Consider the following 25,455-nt stretch of genomic DNA (forward strand, 5'->3'; position numbering starts at 1 on the left):
GTTATTTATATTAGGCGGTCTATAGAAACGGATGTACCAGATTCGAAAAGAAAGCAAAAAATAGACAGATTTTACGAAGAATTAAACAACAAAAAAACAAGTTTTTTAACTGAAAGTAAGGAGCAACATTAAAACTTAAAACGAACAGAAATTATTCCGTATATGAAAGGAGGCTGTCCCCTCCTCAACGCCTCGCTCTTTACGCTAAAGTTTTTTTAATGTTTAAAAAAATAGAATTGTGAGAAAGAATCGAACTTTTGGGCTTGTACACGAGGAGAGCTTTCCCCTTGAAATATTATGATTTTTGCAGTTTAACCAAGTTTTACTTTAATTTTAACATTATTTGCTCCTAGGATGTATGTCATGTAGGCTATGCATTACCTTTACAAGTAGTCGCAATCGCAAGTATTCGCAGTCACGAATAGTCGTAGTTGTAGTCAAGCAGTCACAGTCACACTCCCAAGTAGTTGGCTAGTTGCAGGCACAAGTAATAGCAGTAGCAAGTAGTCGCAATCGAGAGTTGTGGTAGTAGTAGTAGTAGTAGCAGTAGTGAAAGTAGTAGTAATAGTGGCAAGAGTAGTAGTAGTAGTAGTTATAGTAATAGTAGTAGCCCTGAAACTTCCAAGTTAACACCCTTAGCAGTTCCTAAGATATTGCAGATATGCCCTTGTGATAACCTGGATGCACAATTTCCTTTTTAATTTACTTCAGCATGCCGCCAACACTCCCTGAAGTTTTACCTTAATGCTCTTAGTCTTTTCGGACACCCAAGATCAAACATCCCCTTCTGTCCCAATAATAAACTAATAATAATAAATAAATAAATTGCATAAGTAAACAATAGATTGTACAATGTACAAACCCTTGGGGGGGGGTCTTATCATCCTCGAAGGTATAGTGTTTGAACCTTTCAACTATTTTGACCGAAATCGCTATCTCAAAATTTTGATCAGTGTTGATGGGGGGGGGGGGGCATCTAAAGAGGCATCAATCCCCTCCGACTCTTAAAAAGGGCATTTGAACTTTCAACTTTGAATCGAATGAGTGACCTTCGAAATTTCTACAGCCACCCCTATTCATATGAAGTCTAAAAAAAAACATAAATAATGCATTGAAGGCTTTTGGTTCTTTACTACAGGCAACGCTACAACGTTGCCTCGATAAATGCTAATAACTAAAATCTGAATACTTTTTGCTTATTATGAGTATACAAGGGCTAAAATCTGTAATTATGAGCCATTTTAGGATGAAGGTAATGGCAAATAATATATAACAATTAACGACTAGCTTCTGGAACACACACTCAATTGCCAAAAAAATATTACTTGAACGGTTTTGCGTATCACTACTTTATTAGTGGTTTGAAATTGGAGCTCCAAACTCTACACAATTATTCAAGTCATTCAATGGAAGAAGAAGACGAAAATGAGTTCTTCTAACATGTGATTTAAGAGGTTCAACGCGTGTCTTTATGCTTTTGCAAAAGGACTGAAGTAAAAACAAGGGTGTTACGAAGATAATCCTGATGACCTACCATATTGTCTTTCTTTTGTTCCAAGAGAATGCAAACCATTCTGGTACTTATGCATTATAAATAACCCACCGCTATACATGAAATAAGTCAAGTTTGGTTAATGCTAATGAAATAAAATAGGATGAAAATATAAAAGTTTAGAAACAAACTTGTGCTATATATTTATAGGGGGGGGGGGGATAAAGCATAGCAAATATTAAATACGTAACCTAACCTAATCTAGATACTCCCCCCCCTAAATAACAAAAAAACAACAGTTTAAATATTGTAAACGCAATAAGAAATCACGCTTTGCGATCCATTTATCTAGCAAATACCCGTTTGTCTGGTTTCCTGTCTGATTTCCTTGTACAGTCTATAGCGGTGGGTTATTTATAATGCATAAGTACCCCATTTCATTTTGTCAGCTTATGAAATTCTTTTTCGCCGTAAACGAACCATTGTAAATGTAAGTGTAAATCCTTAGGGAATATGTCTCAGAAGCAAGTACGCTGTTCAAAAGATCCTAGAATTTAGACATTCTCTTTTTCCCAGATAATATTTCTAGGACAAGAGCAGGATTTCTATACTTGCCAATTTATCGTGAAACCTCACTTATTTTTGTTGAAAATATCGCGGTCATAAACACTCCTTACGAGATACCGTTTAATGTCCATATTTCAATCAATCCCGATTCTGAGCAAATTTGTGTGAATGAATCAAGACAACTATACGTCATTTCTGATTCGGATTTCAAAATAGATTCATATGGGAAATAATTTCCACGAGAGAGTTTCTTTAAAAAGTCGTTTAATTTTGGTACTCTGCTTGGTTGCTGCTGCGGTTGCAATAACGAAACTAAAAGACGCGCTCTGTAAATGAAAGTAATTTGAAGTAAATGAAGTCAATCAGTCAATCAATCAATTTATTTAAAAGAAACAGAGAAAAATTAAAAACTTTAGACCCCCACAAAGGCTCTTTGGCCTGTGAGAGTGGGAGACTAAACATAACATTAAATAATAGCATGAAAATTAAACAGAAGCACAAGAAGAATAATAAAAAAAGAAAAAAAAGAGAAAAAGACAAAAAAGGAAAAAAAATAACAACAACAAAAACTACCATGCCAATCAAAATAAATGAATTAAACAAATTGGAAAGGAAAGATAGAGGGGGAAAGAGAAGGGGGAGGCAGAACTAACTCTCTAGGCATAAGAGGTTGTTGGTGAACTCTTTTTTAAATGGTCCATAAGAATGACATAGCCGAATAAAGTAGCTTGGGTTCTGCTTTCTCTCATGCAGCTTATGTGGTTGCATCAGCAAGCTCCAAATTTCCAATTCAATTTATTCATCTTGTTTATGTATAGGTTACAAAAAAAAATGGGAAAAATGTCCTAGTTAGGTCGAAAATTGAGAAATTAATAGCTTTTGTTGCATTTCCCTGAAAAAATCTTCTAATTCCATTATCGTCGCGAGTAATGCCGAAGATAAGACATAATGGCCTATTTTGTTTACGCAATTGAGAAAAACACTATTGGGTTCTTAAAAGATATATCCATAATTTTTATAAATATATAATAGAAAATAAGAACATTATTATTAAATAAAATCTTGGGTCTTCAGTTGCTGATATTCCCATGAATTACATTAAACATATACATTAAATATTAAACATATACATTGAACATATAAACATATACCTAAACATATAAATTAAACATATACATTAAACATTCAGTTCATTTCCACTGGCTCTTTTCAGTCATCTTGATTATTATAGTATTTTATTTAATTATTTATTTTTGCCAATATTTTGAAAGATTAAAGCACGCTGTTCAAAAAAAACATAGTTTTCAATAAAATGAAAACGACAGAATAGACTTTAGAAGGGTTACGGTTAGGAGGGAGGCAATAGCCGTACTCCTGTTTGTAGTAATTTCAGTTCGTTTTAAGTTTTACTTGACTATTCATTTTTATTTTTACTCTTTTCAGGGTTTAATCGTTCATCTATATAAAAGCCTGCTACCTCTATCTTTGATTGTGAAAATTTTATTTTAATTTCTGGTTGTTTTAAGCTTGAATTATTATGGGACCATTTTTTGCTAGTCTTAAGGTTATGTAAGGCTCTTTACTTTTCTTTGAAAGCCTCTTTTTACGGATTTTTTTTTCTCGAATTATCGAAGTCTTCCTTGATATATCGAACCTCAATATATCGAAATCCTAGATATAAAGAATTTTTCTTTTCCCTTGGGATTCCATACATCGAAGTTCCAGCGTGCTAGTCTTTGGCAGTGGTGACGAGATGATTGATGGAAAACGCACCTACCCCCCCCCCCCTGGATACGTCCTTGTTTGATTCTCTTTATACTAAATTATTGTATATGATAAGTATATGAATAACCCCAGTATCTCTATTTTATTCTGTCTTAGAACGTGTTTTAATGAAGAGAAGCTACCATGCTACCATACTAATTAAGACATGCCTTTAAAAGGAGGCTTACCTGGCTATTGTTATAGCATTTGGAGTATATCCAAGGTTTTTCAGGAAGAGTTCAACATCGGGTACATAAATGTTGGCAATATCCTCTCTCGTCGAAACATGGTGTGGTAAGCCATTTTCATCAATTGTGCATCCAGCTTCATGAATTGACGTCCAATCAATATCTATATCGGAGTACGACTTCAAGACGGAGTCAACTAAGTCAACTGCTAATTTCCTCCTGAAAAATCGGTGAAGAATAAGAGGAATCGAAAAAGAAACGATCAGCTCGAAAAGAATTGATCTTTGAATGTTTGATGAAATATTGGTATGCATCGACGGGCATGTATCGACGTATCGACTGGACGAAATGTGTTCTTTTTTCTCGGTGAGGGGTTGGTGCTCGAAGGAGTCCTTAAACCGGTTACACCGGTTACAACCTTGTAACCGGTTCAAGCCTTTACTGGTTAAACCGGTTACAACCTTGCTCACCTTATTCGTATGAGAGAGAGAGAGAGAGAGAGAGAGGGAAAGAGAGAGAGAGAGAGACAGAGAGAGAGAGAGAGAGAGACAGAGAGAGTAAGATTTATTGACAAAACATATAAACAAAAATTATGGCTACTTCCCTTAAAAAGCAAAGCTTGTCCGTGGGGGACGTAGAATTGATAAAACAATATTATTAATAATGCAGATTGATAATGCAATTCAGATGAAAACTAACCAGCTGTAGGTATATCAGCCCTGACCGCCGCAACTGTAGCTGCAACATAGAAAAGAATGATATACAGGCCATAGAAAACGAAATTTTAAAATTTAGATTTGAGAAAAAGTGTATGGTAATAAAATGGATATTACAATATTAACTCAGAAAAACTGGCAGTAAAGGTTAGCTGTGCATTTAAAACATAAGAAATATTTTTTATTCTTGAGCAGAAAAAAAGCCAACAAAGGTTATTAGACCCCAAAGCCAAAGACTGTCGAAATTGATTTCATCGAGGGGTAGCATCTCAATATCTCTGTTTCACTTCCAATATTTTCCATACATACGCCTTTTTTACACTTTTTTGGTTTTTTCACTCATCCCCTTGTCAGGAGCGACTCTCCAGCATTTTTATTGGGGGAGGGGAAGAAGGGTCCATATCTGGATAGTCAAAGGGCATGGGATGTATAATATGTTTTCTCCACATTATTGGGGGGGGGCAACTGCCCCCCCCTCCTTGCCACCCCCACACGACGCCCCTGACCCTTGTTTTATAAATTATTTCTTTTTTTTGTAACGTAATTCGTTTCCATTATTGGTTTTGGTATTTTTGCCCACGACCTAAGGACTTCGCTACAATAATTACGCTCATTCATGTACATATAAAAAAAGGGTATTCTTGCATTATATGGGCCTTTCTAAAAAGTCAGGTTTGGTTAATGCTAATGAAATAAAAATTAAATAGGATGAATATATAATAGTTTAGAAACAAATTTCGGCTATATATTTGCACATTAGGGGGAGGTATAAAGCATAGCATATATTAAATACGTAACCTAACCTAGGTACCTCCCCCCCCCCCGCATCCAACCCCCAAAAAACAACAGTTTAAATATCGTATACGCAATAAAAACCATGCTAGCCTATCATTGTATTACTCTATAGCGGTTAACCCGTCAAAAACGGGTTTTTCGTAACTCGTTTCCTTGTAAAGGCCCATATAATGCAAGAGTACCAAAAAAATTTTAAGATTTTCTATATTTTTTTGTATCCTGAAAATAATCTTTGCTTAGTCTATAATAATACAACTTTTTAATAGCCGGACGTTGGCAAATAATACTAGTAGCTGTCGAAGCTTGAAATTTGCAGACAATAGCCTTCAAAAACGGTATGCTATGAAAAGCAGTAGCCTAATGATTACTCCACCCTCTTGTGTGGGGGCTCAGCACAGGGATTCGTTCAAATAAGAAGATCGATTTTTACGGACTTTGATCCGCAACAAAAGAAAATGCGTGGGCGGCTTAGTGATTGGTTAGCTCTGATTTGTCTATGTTTGATGTGCGAGCAGAGTTGCCAGAAGTCATAAAATAGTGTGAACTATCAGGTTCTTTTTGTACATTCATAGAGGTTGGAAAAAGAATAATCACTAGATTGTGGAAAATTTTGCAGTCAGACTTCACCGATTACAAAGAGTCAAGCTATACTTTAGAATATAATTTTGTTATTCAAAAATGAAATAAATTAATTTGCGATTAACAGGGGTCTATTGCTCGAGATTTGATAAAAATGTACATTGCTTAGTCGTGAGTTGAAAATACTTTCCAATCATGTGAAACAACGTACAAGTTTATTCCCTGTGCTGAGTCTGTTTCCAACAATATGCAACGTTCAGTTTTATTTCGTTTTGGTCATACAAAGGGGGCGCTCCCTTTCAGAAATGACGTACACCACGTGACAAGTGCCAAGCGTGGCCGAACTATGTGGCAAACTTGACGTTCCGAGATGGAAGCCAGGTGGCGGAAAATGGGGGAGTCACCTCGGCTTATACGTTGACCAATAAATACATCACATTTTCATATTAAGGATTTGCGTATTTTGACCTGCCTATGGTTAGGCTTCTGTGTGCGCCATTATTTTGATGTTTTTTGTCTTCAAAATATATATTACATATCACCCTACTAAAGCTCACAAAGCGCTTGAGTTTTCTCGCTTATCAGTTCCCCGTGCTCGTTTTATTGGGGGATATCTTTTCCCCAGAAGGGGGGAACTCTACAGAACTTGTTAAAAATCGAAAGGTTCCTTGAAGACAGAGTTTCCATCCAATAATTACAATCTACTAACACTGTGTTTTCGTAATAATACATATGTTTGCGAGGAAAACATAAGACAAATTAGCTTTAGCTCATAGATTGCAACCTAATATATATTTTACAAGGTGTTCATAACTTACAACTCTATTAAAATACAGAAGGTCTTCCTTGGATATGAAGTTTCCATCTAATGCTTATTATTACTCGCATATAACAAGTATCTATTCAGAACAGAAAAACAGCGTTCTAGCTATTAGATAATAGTTAAATAAAAAAAAAATTCAACTGAAAGTAAGGAGCAATAATAACACTCAAAATGAACAGAAATTATCCCGTATATGAAGGGGTTGCCCCCCTCCCTGGTAACTTGCACTTCACGCTAAAGTTTTTTAGCACTTTTAAAAAAGCTTCTACTTGTAATTAAACGGCCCTTTATATTTCAGGAGTTGTTTTTTTTTTTTTTTTAAATGGGACAAACTTAAGCGTAACGAGTAATGTATCGAGGAGGGGAGCACCCCCTCATTTACGCAACAATTTTTGTTTGTTTTGAGTTTTAATGTTGCTCCTTACTTTCAATTGAAAAAAATTGTCGTTTATTTAGTTTCTGATCGTCTTTCAAGTAATGTCAGTAAATCTGGTTTCCCCTCATTTTACGGTAGACTCCTCTGTAGAAAGTTTCTCTCACATAAAATGCCCACCCACCCCCCCCCCCCCGTAAAAGTCCCTCCGGACAGTTCCGTCCTCGATGAAAATTCCTCCCCCCGTAAAATTTCTTGCGGACGATACCGCCTGAAAAATTCTCCTTGACATACTTTCATTTGAAAAGAATTTATATTTCTAATCGTTTTTTCCATCACTCAAGAAATACCCCGTCTGTGGAATTTTTTCCCAGAAATCCCTCCAAGTGGGAAATGGCTTCCACGGAAAATCCCCCCATCACTGAAAAATTCCCCAGACAATTTCAAACCACTGAAAATTTCCCCCGGACAATTCCCTCGGAGCATCACCACATACAAGATTAAGTCGGCAAAAAGAAAATAAGACAAATAAAAAGAATTTCGTTAAAGGAATTCTCTCAAATCCCCAAGTGTAAAATTGCCCTGGAAAGTTCAACCTCGGAAACTTCCCAAGCCAGGGAAAATTCTCCCGATGAAACCCACCCCCACCAGAAAATCCCCTCTGCTTCTAAAAATGTCCGTATACTTCCCAATAACAAATATTAAATGTAAACAATGGGCAAATTTCATAACTTACGGACCTTTCCCCGGGGGATAGAGGGGTCATGTTACACCCAAAGACATAGTTATTGGATTTTTCAACTTTGATTAACAAAATCTCAAAATTTTAACTATCTCAAACTTTTGGTCGGACTACTTTGGGGAAAAGGCGCGTGGGGGGGGGGGGGCTAGATACCTTCTAATCTTTTTGGTCACGTAGAAAGGGTGCTAGAACTTTTAATTTCTGTTTGAATTCACCCTCTCCCGACCATCTAGGACGATTGGTTTGATACGATTACCCCTTAAAAAAAAAAACAAAAAAAAACGCGCATCCATGATTTTTCTTCTGGCAAATAATGCAAAATTCCACATTTTAGCTGATGGGAGCTTGAAACCTCTACAGTAAGGTTTTCTGATGCGGTGCATTTTTGTTAATATTCTTTGATTTTTTGGGGTGAGTTTTCCACCTTTTTCGAAAATCAGTCAATTTTTCTCAGGCTCGTGGGTTTTAATGGGTAGAATTATACTTGAAAAACTTAAACTTAATGAATCTAATATACTTGGAATCAGCGTAAAAAGTCAATTCTTTTTATGTATCTGTTGATAACAAATATCATTCAGTTTTTTAGAGTTTCGGTTTCTATTGAGCAGAGTTGCTCCTTACTCAAAGTTCGTCACCACGAACTGTTTGATATAATCAATTTAATTGCCTTTGTCCGTGAACTCTAAAGAGAACCCTGTTCTTAATATATAAATTTAATAGCCTATAATTCATCAATCTCTGAACCTCCTCTTTATATTAAACGTTTCAGTTAATATAGGCTATAGTTTGTTTATTTATTATAATTAATTATAATTATTATATTTATTATAATTAAAAACAATTTTTTTTTTTACTGAAAATAGGAGCGACGTTAAAACTTAATACGAACAGAAATTATTCCGTATGTGAAAGGGGCTGTCCCCTCCTCAATGCCTCGCCCTTTACACTAAAGTTTTTAATTGTTTATAAAAATAGAGTTGTGGGAAAGTCAAACTTTGGCGTAAAGAGCGAGGCGTTGAGGAGGGGACAGCCCCTTTCATATACGGAAGTTCGTTTTAAGTTTTAACGTCGCTCCTTACTTTCAGTTAAAAAAACTTTGTTTTTATTATTCAATTTTTGAACGTTTTTGAATTAATGCAGAGTTTGATTTTGGCTCACCGTACATGAATAATCAACACCAAATTTGCATATTAATTTTACTTTTATTTGGTTAAATGGCTTTCTCGAACGTTGTTTAATTATATTTACTAAAGTTTTTTATTAGTAATAAATATACGTAACTTACGAATTAACTAACCTAATGAACTTCTATAATCATATATTTTTAATACGTATATTAGGGGGTTTACCCCTAGTCAATACCTCGCTCTTTACGCTAAAGTTTCGAATTTTGTTCCAGTTCTTTAACAATGACCCCTTAATCACAAAGGCCGTTAATTAGAATAAATAGCTTTTATGAAAGTACTAAAAAATCTTTGGCTTAAAGAGCGAAGTATTGACTAGAGGGCGAACCCAATCATATAAGTAATATTTTCTGTTCGTTTTAAGTTTTTATGTTGCTCCTTACTTTCAGTTGAAAAAACTTGTTTTTTTTTTATTTAATTTCTGATCTTTTTTTCAATAATGCTGGGAAATCCAGCACCCCCTTCATAGCAATGTCCCTTCCCATGTGAAAACTTCCTCCATGTAAAGATCCTCCCACATAACCCCCGACCCATCCCCCCACTACCAGAAGTTCATACTTTCAACCCTCCCCCCAGGGACTTTGGGGGATTAAGTCATCCTAAAAGACATAGTTATCATATTTTCAACCATGCTGAACAAAATGGATATCTCAAAATTTTGATCGGGTGACTTTGGAGAAAAAATTAGCGTGGGAGGGGGACTAGGTGCCCTCCATTTTTTTGGTCACTTAAAAAGGGCACTATAACTTTTGATTTTCGTTCCAGTGAGCCCTCCCATGATATTCTATATCGTATATTCTATATAGGACAACTCGGTCGATACGATCACCCCTGGAAAAAAAAAACACAAATAAACACGCATCCGTGATCTTTCTTCTGGCAAAAAATACAAAATTCCACATGGTTGCAGATAGGAGCTTAAAACATCCACAGTAGGGCTCTCCGATGCGCTGAATCTGATGTTGTGATTTTCATTAAGGTTCTATAACTTTTAGGGAGTCTTTCCCCCTTTTTCGAAAATCAGCCAAATTTTTACATCCCTTTTTTTAAAGTTTTGGTTACTATTGAGGCGGGTCGCTCCTTACTTACAGTTCGTTACCACGAACTGTTTGAAACATGCCAAGCAGCGATTTTCCATGTTGCTCAAGGTGGGGGGGACTGTTATTCTTCTAGATAAGGTTTTCGACTATTCGAGTTCCAATGGTGCACTTTTTTTCGATCGATACCATTTTTGAAGGCTTCTGGCTTTTTTTTAAATCACCATGAATTTCATTTTGCAATAAACATTTATTTTTAAGATTAAAAGTAATAATAGTTACTATTCCCGAACCAGTGTCATTTTTTTCTTATTAGGTTTTCAAAGCGCGTTTTTTACCATTTGCTTACTATGTGCTGTGTTTTGCTCTATACTAGGTTGCAGCAAGAGCTGCAACCATGATTATTCTTAAAAATAAAATATGAGACGAAAAACTTTTCTCGGTTTTTCTATCTTTTTTTTTGTTCACTTGATACCATATCTTTTCAATATAAACATCTACCCATAAGATGACGTACCGAGTTCATTAAATAAATAAAAGCTTAATCTAAAATTTCTAGGGGTTTCTCTAATTTCAATTAAAAAATTAAAATTATTGCTCAGACACCATAGATACTTTGGCAGTTTACATAAAAATTTTAGCAATTTCGAATTGAAAACTAAACTAAAATAAAATTTATTTTGAATTTTTTTCTATGGAATTATAGCACAAAGTTATAGAGATGGTCACTTTAGGAGTTAAGCCAAAAAACGATTGGTTCCAGGAGACAACTACAACTTCGAACTAACAGATGTGACAAAATTATTCTATTTAAAATTTTCAGGAATTAAGTTTAAAAAGCACTTAAAAAATTTGTTTATGTGCATTTTTTTTAATTATTACGAGTTGGGATTTTTTTGGGGGGGGGGGGGGGTGGTGGTAAATTATTAGGGGGGTCGATTAAATTTCTAAAGAGTCGCAAAGACATCGTTTCTTTGTAAAAAAAAAACCTTTCCCAATTTATTTTAGATTTAAGATTTGTTTAAAAAACTTTAAAAAGCATTTAAAAAATTTGTTTATGTGTATTTTTTTTTACATTTTTACGAGTTGGACATTTTTTGGGGTGGGGTGGGGGGTGGGGGGGGGGTAAATTATTGGGGGGAGGGGTCGACAAAGTTTCCAAGGAGTCGCAAAGACATCATTTCTTTGTAAAAAAAAAACCTTTCCCAATTTGTTTCAGATTTAATCCCTGAACCAAGAAGAACCTAATGCAAAAAAAAAGCAACAAAAAAAACAAAACAAAAAAAACAGGAGAACGGTCCAGGAAAAAAAAGGCCCACGCCAAAAATTTCGTTTCTGATAATCTTGATACTTTTACCCTATTAATACTATTACCCTATTAGGAATTATTCTAGTTTCAATTGACAAATCAGGTTGTTTGTTAATACCCTAAAAAAAAAAATACTGCATTTTATACAACTATATCTACATGCTTCTTATAATATTAAAAATCCTATTTTGATTCTCGTATGCAAGATGATGTTTATAACAATTGCTACTCCAGTGTAATACAAAAATGCAGTTTTTCAAAAAAAATTGATTCCATTTTAAGACTTATTTTTGTTAATTACAAAAAGTTTTGAATATCAATATCCTTTAAAATGAGCCATTGAACGGCTCTCTATGATGTTCCAGTATCTCTCTAGCTCCGGAGAAAGAAAAAAACGGAAAAGAAAAAAGATGTCTTCGACGCAGAATGTCGTGGTTCCAGCAACTTGCTTTGTTTTTCAAGCCAATAGATTTTCCTTATTCTTCAAGCCAAGGGACGGTAAGTTTCCCTAATGGGGGTTTCGGACAAGGCGGTTCTAATAGTGTACTTTTTGACTTTTTGACTTAATAGATGCATAAAGGAATCCATAAAAGGTGGTCTTCCGATGGGCTTTGCTGCTAGTCTAGTCAATATTTGACAGCCCATTCAATATCAAAATATTTATTGAAACACAAAATAAACATAATTCAGTCCAGTAATATTCATAACTCACCCAAATCTAGAAGGTGATTTAAAAATAGTCTATGCGAATACCACTTCTTCACTGTTCATTTGTCTTGGATCAGAAATAGCGGCATAGCCAGTGGCAACGATGGGAGGCGGGTCAGGGGGAATTCATGCTTCCCTAGATTTTTGTCTCCCCTAGATGTCAGAAAATATCTTCTTTTTTTTGTATTTCCATTTAGAAATACCCTTTTAATTGTATTTTCGTGGAAGAAAATATTGTCCCCCCTAGTTTAGAATTTTTTTGTCCCCTCCCGCCTTTCTGAAAATTTTTGAGAGCTGGTGCCACTGGGTGTGTCCAGGATTTCTTTCCTTGTGTGATCCAGCTTATTGCAAAAAATTAAAGATACTGCCTGTTTCCGTACTCCGTAAGTTTTATGGGCCTTTTATCATGCTTAGGCTACAATAGAGCATACAACTTGCATATTCTAATAGCTTGGTCTACTTTAGATCCACGGTTCACGATTGTGACACTCGCTTTTTATACATATGTATACCTCATTGATTGTTTCAGCTCGGTCGACGTCCTTCACAGTCCATCTAGATGTGTCCATCTTCATTAATAAAAAAAATTTCTGTCATATTTTTTGGGTGAGGCGTCCTAGCTGAGTAGTTGGCACGCCATACTTGAAATTCAGTGTCCTACAGTGCTGGAGTTCGAGTCCTGGTGTCGCTGATTATTTGAAACGGGGTCAGTGGTCTGGTTTCATTGTAACTGAACCACCGTACAACTGAACCACCGTGCAACTGAACCACTGTGCAACTGAACCCCCGTATAACTAAACCCCCTTTAACTGAACCCTCGTGCAACTCAATCCCCATACTTACATTGGGTAAAACAAAAGTTAGAATCTTTACATGTTCAACCTTGTTGGAATTGTTTGCTTTTTTAAGTCTTTATATAAATTACTGTCAAGATGATTTGTAAAAATGCTCTGTTTTGTTGTCACAAAAACTAAGAAAATCGGACGTCATAAACTCTTAAATCCAGATTTATTTCTCTTTTTTATGTCTGTTAATGGGCGTTTCCTTCACCCTGTCACTTTCTACGGGTCTAAGCGTTTACCCCCCTCCCCCATGGAAAATTTACTCTCCTTCACCCATGGAAACCCCATCACCTGGAAAACACCCCCCTCGCGGAAATTATGGTTTTCAAAATTTAAAAATCTGTTTTGTAGCTTATAGAGGAAGATACCTCAAAGGGTGCATTTTGATGCCAAAACAACTCAGCTCTCATTGCACCTTCAAATAAATACAGAACTAGCTCTAAAGGAGAGACGACAGGAGGATGGAGGTACAAATTGTTTGATAATCCCCAGGCATTTCTAGTCTTTTTTTTTATAAGCCGAAAGTGATTGGAGATTACCCAACCGCAAGAGATATTTTTTTTTTTTGGGGGGGGGGGGTCCACGGGTAGGTATTTTCTGGAAGGGGGGTATTATCCTTGAGGTGTTATTTTCTGCGGGGTATTTTCCTTAAGGGATGTTTTTTGCGGGGGGGGGGGGGTAAACGGCGGCTCTCGCCGTCTACATACTGTAATTTTTTTTACCACTTTGCTTATTTTGTTGTTTTCATGTTGTGGTATTTTCTACGCTCGTAGTTGTTTATCGTTTGGTTTGAAAAAGATTAGTTACCTGCTTTGGTGCAGTGGTTTAGTTGCACGATGGTTGAGTTGCACGAGGGTTCAGTTGCACGGTGGTTAAGATGCACGATGGTTCAGTTACACGGTGGCTCAGCTGTACGGGTGTTTACTTACACGGTTGTTCAGTTGCATGGTGGTTCAGTTACACGGGGGTTTAGTTAAATGGGGTTGAGTTGCACGGGGGTTCAGTTGCACAATGGTTCAGTTACACGGTGGTTCAGTTGCACGATGGTTCAGTTTCACGGTGGTTCGGCTGCAAGGTGGTTCAGTTGTACGGTGGTTCAGTTGAACGGGGGTTCAGTTACACGGGAGTTAAAAAAAGTAAGTCGCTCCTTACTTTCAGCTAAAAAAAACTAGTTTTTTTTATTTAATTTCTGAACGTTTTTGAATTATTGCAGCTTTGAATTTGGCTCACCGTACATGAATAATTACAACGAAATTTGCATATTAATTTTATTTTTTATTTTTTTTGGCTAAATGGCTTTCTCGAAATTTTGTTCTGACTTAACTTGCGAATTAACTTACGTAACGAACTTCTATATTCGTATTACGTATATTAGGGAGTTCGCTCCCTAGTCAGTACCTCGCTCTTTTCGCTAAAGTTCAAATTTTGTTCCGATTCTTTAAGAATGACCCCTTAATCACAAAGGCCGTTAATTAGAATAAATAGCTCTGATGAAAGTACAAAAAAACTTTAGCGTAAAGAGCAAGTTAATGACTAGGGGGCGAACCCAATCATATAAGTAATAATTTTTGTTCGTTTCAAGTTTTGATGTTGCTCCTTAATTTCATTTAAAAAAATCCATTTTTTTTTTTAGTTAATTTCTGATTTATTTTTTTTCATATAATGCTGGTAAATCCGGCGCCCCTTCATAGCAATGTCCCTTCCCCCATGAAAACTTCCTCCATGGAAAGATCCTCCCACTTAACACCCGACTCCCCCCCCCCCCCCAAATATCAGAAAAATCCCCCTGAAAACTTCTGCATACTTCCCAATAACCAATACTATATGTAAACATTGGGCAAAGTTCATAACTTGCAGACCTTCCCCCAGGGACTGTGGGGGATTAAGTCATCCTCAGATATATCTATGGTATTTTTCGACCATGCTGAACAAAATAGCTATCTCAAAATTTAGATTGGGTGATTTTGAGAAAAAAAATGAGCATGGGAGAAAGCCTAATTGCCGTCCATTTTTTTGTCACTAAAAAAGGACACTAGAACTTTTAATCTCCGTTCGAATGAGCCCTCCTGCGATATTCTAGGACCACTGGTTCGATACAATCACCCCTGGGGAAAAAAATAAATAAACATGTATCCGTAATCTTTCTTCTGGCAAAAAAATACAAAATTCTACGTTTTTGCAGATAGGAGCTTGAAACTTCTATAGTAGGGTTCTCTTACACGCTGAATCTGGTAGTGTGATTTTTATTGAAGTTCTATAACTTTTCGGGTTTGTTTACCCTTTTTTTCGAAAATAAGGTAAATTTTCTCAGGCGCATAGCTTTTGATGGGTAAAACTAAACTTGACGAAACTTATATATTTGAAATCAGCATAAAAATATAATTCTTTTTATGTATCTATTGGTATCAAAATTCCGTTTTTAGAGTTTTGGTTACTATTGAGCCGGGTCGCTCCTTACTTACAGTTATCACATTGTCTTTTCTTGGGAGGGGGGGAGGTTGAGTTTTCAGGCTATTATTATGATGTATCTAGGTAACCGTTAATTTGTAAGGTTTGTTTTACCATAGGGAAAACGTGACCTGTTTGGTTACCATATTTTTATTGTAGCAGTGTATATAATTTACAACCCCTTGGGCAAGTTTTAATTCTAGAGGTTAGCGTTCAATTGATGTTGTATTATTTTGGTTTGAATTTCTAAAAATTTTCTAAAAATTTTGAAGTTCTAAAAAAGGAACATGAGCCAGAAAATTTGCCAGAAAATGGAAAATGAGCCAGAAAAGGAAAATGAGCCAGAAAATAGTTTATTCCACATATTTCTTAATATTGCGGAGGGAGGTGGGTTTAAATCTCTAAGACTTCTCTAGTGGTCGAAAACTGAAATTCTTGACCCCCCCCCCCCCCCAGTATCTGTAGCATTGGAAATTTGAACATATAGCTAATTTTAACAGACATGAGAATGTGTCTCCGGAGCTTTTACCTACTCAAGAGCTCAGCGCATATGTATAGGCCTATAATCGAGTTCAGTAGCCTAAACATAATCGGTGAAAGAAATCCCTTACATGGTGAAGGGCGTAAGCAAACGGGGGCGGGTCCCTGCTCCCCGAATCTTGAATCCCTATAAGATACCATCATAACGTTGTATTATATCGAACTGTATAATCTGTTTGTTTTGATGAATGGTGAAATAGCCCCCTTCTCCAGGGGCGTCGTTTGGGGGTGGCAAGGGGACAGTTACCCCTCCCCAATAATGTGGAGAAAAAATATTATACATCCCATGCCCTTTGACTATCCAGATATGGACTCTTCTTGCCCCCCCACCCCCATAAAAATGCTGGAGATTCGTTCCTGCCCTTCTCCTTAATTAGAGTGGGACTTGAAAGGTTCATAGGATTCTAGACCAGAAAAGGAGTACCAGACATCAAAATAAAAAATTTTTTTGCCCGCTTGGCCCATCTTAGATGTATGCATATTTGAAAACCATGATTTTCTAAACATTTTCTTTTGGTTGTTTCAAAACTACAAAGTTCCACATTTTTGACAGTGTTGCCATGTTGAACCATAAATGAATATGTAAAACTGATTGGCCAAATTTGACAACGCCTTTCGTCTTTAAAAATTAAAACAATAACTATGAGTTGATTCGCGAAGAAAACTACACAAAATAACCACAAATTAAACTAAATGACCATTGATTTAAATGACCACAACCCCCCCCCCCATTGCATGGCTGAAGGGCCATGAAACAGAGATCAGTACCGTCAGTAGGAACTGTCAAGTCTAATGCCGTATTCTGTTTTTATATTTACTTGAAGCAAAAATATATTAAAAACGGGTAATTTGTTTAATAAGACAAAGAAAAAAACTTGTTACTACAAAAATAATAATAAAAACCCGAATATTTCGGTTTCGCATCTGGAAGCCTTTATCAATTGAAAAAAATAGCCCAACAAAATATATAAAGAAAAAGCATAACAAAATATGTAAAAAAAAAAAAAAACAGATTCTGTTTCAGCTGAATTTTCCTTTATGTTTTTTTTTCGTTGACTTTTCTCCCGTTGATAAGGGCTTGCCGACATGAAGTAGGACCATTCGGATTTTGATTATCGTTTTTTTTCTAAACAGTTTATTTTTTATTTCACTACCGTATTATAAAATTTTACCCGTTTTTAACATTTTTCATTTCAACTGTAAATGTAGAGGCAGTGCGGTCCAAGAAGTTATTTATGCATATATTTATATACATGTAAATACAAAATAGCTACAATTCTAAATATTTCAGTCAAAATGAGCCTTCTTTTCAAGCCTCCGCAAAATTGTTCATTGACAAGATAGGATCAATTATGGGCAAGATAGCCCATAATTAGAAAGCATGAATACAGACATAAAGTTTTTTTTTTTTGAAGGAAAAACCTATATTAGAAAAGAGGAATTGATAAGATCTACCCAGATAAATTTCTTTAGAAAATGTTGTAAAGAAAGGGTTTCAACCGTTACCCGACAAAAGAGCTTAGTTAGTAAACATCTATAACCAAATTTTATGCAAAGTATTTTGGCCTAAGTTCGACCCCCTTTAAAAGAGCTTTTTTCTCACAGAGACTTTCCCAGCCACTTTTTTCCAAGGATCCCAACTCAAACTTTGCATATTTCAATTTTACATACGATATTCACAATACCTATCTTATGCATAAATAGTTCCAAGTCATTGTGGGTAGAGGGTGAATCGACACCCTAACCCTTTTATACCAAGATACTGGTATGATTTGCATATAAACCCCCTGTGTAGGGATGCTGTGGGAATTTTTAGAATATGCAAAAGTAATTTTTTGTAAATGATTTTACCTCTGGTAGATTTGCATAAGAACCCCGGGAATCAAAGGGTTGTGATATTTAGTTTCTATAGACTATTAAGAAAATAAAAAGGACTAAAAATCAGTGTCATTTAATGGGGACAAAAAACTACTCCGTGAAAATAACGATAAATTACGGTTAGAGATCTCGGATATAACCGGATAGATCTGGAATATGCGTCCAAGGAAATGTGATAGCCTTATATAATAAAGTCGGTGAATAAAGTATTGAATATAATATTTGTTTCCGAAAGAAATGGTTTTGCCTTTTTTGTAATTTGTTGGTTATAAAACTTAGAAAGCTTGACGATATTTTTCAAAATGAAAACAGAAAAAAAGACCAAAAGTAACACAAGTATTGTCCATAAAATTGTCCAAAAAATAATACAAAGATAAAATGGCTTTGTGTCAAGCGGTGGCGCAGCTAAGCAAACCCCTTTGAAGCCCCCATTTTGGGAGGCAGTTTTTCAAAAAATAAGTTTTCCCAAAGAAACCCTTAAAACTCGTAAAATGATTTTGAGATACTGCTTCCTCTTAAAGCCATAACAATTTTTTGTTGGTGTTGTATTGTAAAATATACCTGCTGCAGAGGGTTTTGCACGTAATCTGGATTCTGTTCCAAAGAGATCCAACTGGTTTTGGGGGGAGGGATGTAAAACTATAGAAAACCCCTTTTAATTCTTTTAATCCTCTAAAAAACCTCTGCCATCAAAAGCCATATGAATCTATTGCATCTTATTATGTTTTAATTAATAATTAAATCTAAATTTTTACTTGTTATTTTACCTTTATATTTTTAGTATTTTCTTGTTTGTAATCTATATACTACATTATTCATGCTTTGTATTACTTTTTATTTTTCCATTTCCTGTCCCTCGAAGCGTAAAAAAATATCATTAATTCAAAATAGTTCCGTTTATAAATAAGTAATCTGATCATACACGTACGCAGAGAGGCCTCCAGGCTACGTCCCTGAAAAACGAAATTTCCCACATCTCTTGGCATTTTTGATTCAATTATCAGATCAATTTTTTCTCCCTCTCCCAAAAAAATCCTACATACTAGCCTGAATCAAAAGGCATATATTTTTATAATTGCTAAGATTTCGAAGAGAGTCTGTTCTGGACTCCTTACCCTTGACAAGCAAAGGTAGGTAGTAGTATACCAATTGACCAGGGCGAAGTCGATGTCCCACCTTCTGGAGAGGAACATTAACCACCTCCTATTTAACCTCAAAACTTTGACTGAATTGCACTCAGCAAATACTGTAGATAAATCTTTATCCCTTCATCAATTAATGAGTAAGGCGAAGTGGTTGTGGTTGAGAAGTGGTTGTCAGAAGCCTCACGTAATTCAATGTAAAACCAACATGATAGGGACTGTTGCAATTTAAAATCAATTCCTTACAAAAAATAGAATACTTTATGCTACAGATTTGTCCAAATTAATTTAATTTCAGTTAAATTCATTAATTTAATTTCAGTTAATTAGATTAATTTCAGTCAAAAAAATAAGACATCAAGTAAGGACATAGCAAACCTTTCCAAATAGTTTATCACTCCATGAAATCCCATCTAGCACCCTCAAGAATTTGGACACCTTTGGCTGGAAATTCCTTATCTAAATACTGTTTTTCGAGGGAAATCTTTCAACTTTTAAGCCCCTGTACATAAACCCTTCCAAAAAACCATTAGCGCACAAACCAAATTCTATCATCTTAAACCTTAAAAAAAGAGAGAAAAAAAAGAAAAGCATGCAGAAAACAGGACTTAAGGATTTTCGTTTTTTAACTTAAAATTCTTCGGCACATAGCTTAGGCAGCACAATAGCGCTGCCTAAGTTAAGAGCAAAGCAGGCTCTATGTATTATTAAACTTAAAAAAAAAACAAGGGGAACTTGTCTTTTAAACAGAAGACGCCCAAGAAGTGAAGCTAAATCCTACTGGATAGTGAGGTTAATCCTACTGGATTATACCAAAACATGATAATAATATAATACTTTAGAAACAAAATCATAAAAACTACGACAAAGAATTAAGGAAAGCAGGCCGCTCAGTTTTTTTTTTTTAACTTAAAGTAAGGAGCAACAATAAAACTTAAGACGAACATAAATTATTCAATATATGTGGGGGGCTGTCACTTCCTCAACCCCTCGGTCGTTAAAGCTTATAAAGTCTTAAAGCTCTTTATAAGTACTTCTCATTCAAATTATTTGTATTTGGGCAGTCGTTCTTAAAGAAATGGGACAAAAAGTCAAACTTTAGCGTAAAGAGCAAGGGGTTGAGGAGGGGAAAGCCTCCTAATATGTGGAATAATTTTGTTCTTTTTGTGTTCTATCGTTGCTCTTAGTCACTACTACCCCCCCTCTCCCCAAAAACACACTCAGCTCTCTGTATATTCATCTCACTCATCAGTCATCCAAAATAGACAGATCCTTCCTTGGTATATTGTACAAATGCTAAAAGAAAAAGGTGATAGGTGGCGTGATCATTTAAGATTTAAAACCTTAGATTCTTGGTTAAATTCTAAAAGAGCTAGAAATAGAGCAACTAAATTCCTTCGTTTAAATCGTCAAGAGGATGAGACAAATGTTATAGCATCAGTCCAAAGTTGCCCAAAAAGATTTTTGAGATATGTGAGAATATACAGTGACAGGACTTATTTAAGTGGGAAAGGTTAAAAATCTTCCCTATTGAACTGTTATGCAAATGTGGGTTGTAAATGAACACTTTACCCCTGTTTCCCCTCTCAAACGCTCCAAAGGCTATATATACTTTTATATATACTTCTCATTCAAATTATTTGTATTTGGGCAGTCGTTCTTAAAGAAATGGGACAAAAAGTCAAACTTTAGCGTAAAGAGCAAAGGGTTGAGGAGGGGAAAGCCTCCTAATATGTGGAATAATTTTGTTCTTTTTGTGTGCTATCGTTGCTCTTAGTAACTACTACCCCCCCTCTCTCCCCAAAAACACACTCATCTCTCTGTATATTCATCTCACTCATCAGTCATCCAAAATAGACAGATCCTTCCTTGGTATATTGTACAAATGCTAAAAGAAAAAGGTGATAGGTGGCGTCATCATTTAAGATTTAGAACCTTAGATTCTTGGTTAAATTATAAAAGAGCTAGAAATAGAGCAACTAAATTCCTTCGTTTAAATCGTCAAGAGGATGAGACAAATGTTATAGCATCAGTCCAAAGTTGCCCAAAAAGATTTTGGAGATATGTGAGAATATACAGTGACAGGACTTATTTAAGTGGGAAAGGTTAAAAATCTTCCCTATTGAACTGTTATGCAAATGTGGGTTGTAAATGAACACTTTACCCCTGTTTCCCCTCTCAAACGCTCCAAAGGCTATATATACTTTTATATATACTTCTCATTCAAATTATTTGTATTTGGGCAGTCGTTCTTAAAGAAATGGGACAAAAAGTCAAACTTTAGCGTAAAGAGCAAAGGGTTGAGGAGGGGAAAGCCTCCTAATATGTGGAATAATTTTGTTCTTTTTGTGTTCTATCTTTGCTATTAGTAACTACTACCCCCCCCCCTCTCCCCACAAACACACTCAGCTCTCTGTCTATTCATCTCACTCATCCGTCATCCAAAATAGACAGATCCTTCCTTGGTATATTGTACAAATGCTAAAAGAAAAAGGTGATAGGTGGCGTCATCATTTAAGATTTAAAACCTTAGATTCTTGGTTAAATTATAAAAGAGCTAGAAATAGAGCAACTAAATTCCTTCGTTTAAATCGTCAAGAGGATGACACAAATGTTATAGCATCAGTCCAAAGTTGCCCAAAAAGATTTTGGAGATATGTGAGAATATACAGTGACAGGACTTATTTAAGTGGGAAAGGTTAAAAATCTTCCCTATTGAACTGTTATGCAAATGTGGGTTGTAAATGAACACTTTACCCCTGTTTCCCCTCTCAAACGCTCCAAAGGCTATATATACTTTTATATATACTTCTCATTCAAATTATTTGTATTTGGGCAGTCGTTCTTAAAGAAATGGGACAAAAAGTCAAACTTTAGCGTAAAGAGCAAAGGGTTGAGGAGGGGAAAGCCTCCTAATATGTGGAATAATTTTGTTCTTTTTGTGTTCTATCGTTGCTCTTAGTAACTACTACCCCCCCCCTCTCTCCCCAAAAACACACACATCTCTCTGGATATTCATCTCACTCATCAGTCATCCAAAATAGACAGATCCTTCCTTGGTATATTGTACAAATGCTAAAAGAAAAAGGTGATAGGTGGCGTCATCATTTAAGATTTAAAACCTTAGATTCTTGGTTAAATTATAAAAGAGCTAGAAATAGAGCAACTAAATTCCTTCGTTTAAATCGTCAAGAGGATGAGACAAATGTTATAGCATCAGTCCAAAGTTGCCCAAAAAGATTTTGGAGATATGTGAGAATATACAGTGACAGGACTTATTTAAGTGGGAAAGGTTAAAAATCTTCCCTATTGAACTGTTATGCAAATGTGGGTTGTAAATGAACACTTTACCCCTGTTTCCCCTCTCAAACGCTCCAAAGGCTATATATACTTTTATATATACTTCTCATTCAAATTATTTGTATTTGGGCAGTCGTTCTTAAAGAAATGGGACAAAAAGTCAAACTTTAGCGTAAAGAGCAAAGGGTTGAGGAGGGGAAAGCCTCCTAATATGTGGAATAATTTTGTTCTTTTTGTGTTCTATCGTTGCTCTTAGTAACTACTACCCCCCCCCCCTCTCCCCCAAAACACACTCATCTCTCTGTATATTCATCTGAAAATGTATGAAGAGTTCAGAATATTTAGGCACTGAAATGCACTCTGTCAGGTGTATGGGACCCTCCCCTTTCCTAATGACGCACCGCCATAATAGCTAAATCTAGCATAAAGACAAATGCCTATATTAACCATTTATCTTTTATTAATTTAAAAAAAAAAATCCGAAATTTTTTTCAAAGAAAAGTAAAGGCCATTTTAAACTTAAGCTCAGTAGATACAAATACCTGGTAAAATTAAAACTGAAAACGACCAGAAATTACTATTAAAGAATAAATGAAACCCAAAATGAACAGAATCCTTCTCTCACTGTAAACGTCTAAAACCTACTGCGTCATTGGCACTTTACTGAAAACCAATTTTATGACAAATATTTTCTTTTGTACTTAATATTGAAAATAAACATTAAATTATAGTAAAATTTTTAACTGATAAGCTTTCAGCAGTTAATATCATTAAGCATCAAATATTCAGTTTAATTTATTAGTTCTTTCTAAAGTTGTTCAAGACGAATATAGTTTTACTTCAAACAAGAGTTTGGATACTGCCCCCTTTCTTAACAGTAAATAAAAACCAAAAGCCTACTGCGTCATTGGAGCTTCAGTGAAAACGGATTATATTACAAATAATTTCTTTTCCAGTTCTTACAGCATTGAAAATAAAAATACAATTACAGTGAAATAAATTCTTGAACTGATGGGTCTTTCAACAACTAATATCATTATATATGAAATATTCAGTTTGATGTTGTTTATATTTTTCAAGACTGTTCGAGACCCATATGGTTTTCAGTAAAGCGCCAATGACGCAGTAGGTTTTAGACTTTTACAGTGACAGAAGGAGGCGTTACCCAAACTCTTGTTTGTTGTGATTTTTGTTCGTTTCAAGCTTGATTTGCATGTTCAATTTAAGTTTCACTCGTTTTGAGATAGTCATTTACATTAATATCTATTGTATGTTTGTTTGCATTGATTGTTTATTTAATTTCTGTTCGTTTTAAGTTTCATTTGTACTTCAATAGCAAAATATTCTTTTTCGTTTTAAGCTTGATTTTCATGTTCAATAAGCATTATTCGCTTTAATATCTATTTATTCATTTATATTATCACTTGTTGTATGTTTTTTCCTATGAATGTTTATTTAATTTCTGTTCGTTTTGGGTTACATTTATTCTTTAATAGTAATTTCTTGTCGTTTTATGTTTCAATTTTAACATGTATTTGTATCTCCTGAGCTTAAGTTTAAAATGGCCTTTACTTTTCCTCTAAAAACTTATTTTTCGGAAAATTTTGAAAATTAATTTTTGTTCGTTTTTGATTGCAAAAAGTTTGAAGTTTTTTAAAAATTCCTTATTTTAAAATCAAACTTGAAAAAAAATCAAATATTAATCAAAGTATCAAAACTGGTATCAAAGTAACAATATCAAAGTGAAAAAAGTTTGCCCCCTTTGAAATGAGCTCCCTTTGAAGTTTGTACGACGACTCCTTCTATATGAAGTACCGCTGGGAAAAAAATAAATGGAGTGTGGGGTTAGGCTAACTGCCCTCAGATCAACTTTCAATTTCCAATCAAATGAGACTCTATGAAGTTTATACGAGCATCCCACCATATATACCCCCAGGGCATAACTTACAACGCCTACCCTCGGGCCCTAGGGGCTGTGTCGACACCCAAGTTTTGCTATCTGAACTTTAAACTATTTTTAGCAAAATGTCTATCTCAAAATTTTTATCTGATGTATGTAGAACGTGGAGGGGGGGGGTGGGCTCCGATTTGCCCTCCGATCTCTTTTGACTCCTAAAAAGTGAACGAGAGCTTTCAATTTCCAATCAAATGAACCCTCTCCGAAGTTTATACGACCATCCCTTCCATAAAAGCGATATATGCCCCCAGAGCATTACTTACAGCACCTGCCTCCGGCCCCTGGGGAGTTGTGTCGACACAGGAGTTTTTCTTATCTGACATTTGAATTATTTTTAATGAAATGGCTATTTTATAAAATTTTATCGGATAGGCTTGGGGAAAAAAAGGTGTGGGGGGGGGGGGGCTAGTTGCCCTCGGATATCTTTTGACTCTGAAAAAGTAAACTAGAACTTTCGATTTAGAATCAAATGGTTCCTTTCTGATGTTTATTCAAGGACCCCTTTCATGAGAATCCTCTAGATCCCCAGGACAACACTTACAACGGCTATCCCCTGGGCACTGGGGGTTGTTTCGACACTAGCGTTATCGTTCAATAATTTTCGAACAATTTTTAAAAAACAGGCTATCTCAAAATTTGTAGCAGATGAGTTTGGGGAAATAAGGGTGTGGGGGGGCTTTTTGCCCATAAATCTCTTGACTCTTAAAAAGTGAACGGGAACTTTCAATTTCCAATCAAATGAGCCCTCTATGAAGGTTATACGAACATCCTTATCGTAAAATCCGTACATCCTTTAGGACGTAAATAAGAATTCCTTCTTCCGGGCCCTGGGGGGCTGTATTGGGACCGAAGTTTTTCTTCTCCGTCCTTTGAACTATTTTTTTAACAAAATGTCTATCTAAAAATTTTCATCAGATGGGTTTGGAAAAAGGAGGTGGGGGGGGGGGCTAGTTTCCCTCAGATCTCTTTTGACTATTAAAAAGTGAACTCGAACTTCCAATTTCCAATCAAATGAGCCCACTTTGTAGTTTATACGAGCATCCCTTCCATAAGAACCACATATGCCCCCAG

The 25,455-nt window shown here is 35.5% G+C and overlaps 1 protein-coding gene across 1 annotated transcript in view; it reads right to left on the reverse strand.

Annotated features, from left to right (window-relative positions):
• Positions 1 to 25,455, reverse strand: part of MESR6 (misexpression suppressor of ras 6) — a 368,166-nt gene that overhangs the window by 38,872 nt on the left and 303,839 nt on the right. Inside the window, exon 7 of the mRNA XM_089101988.1 lies at positions 4,012 to 4,230. Within this exon, the coding sequence (XP_088958114.1) occupies positions 4,012 to 4,230 (219 nt within the window). The remainder of the gene's footprint in view (positions 1 to 4,011; positions 4,231 to 25,455) is intronic.

Source organism: Artemia sp. Qi Xiang Cuo, chromosome 16 (genome assembly GCF_049724085.1).
Source record: "Artemia sp. Qi Xiang Cuo chromosome 16, ASM4972408v1, whole genome shotgun sequence".
Taxonomy (NCBI): domain Eukaryota; kingdom Metazoa; phylum Arthropoda; class Branchiopoda; order Anostraca; family Artemiidae; genus Artemia; species Artemia sp. Qi Xiang Cuo.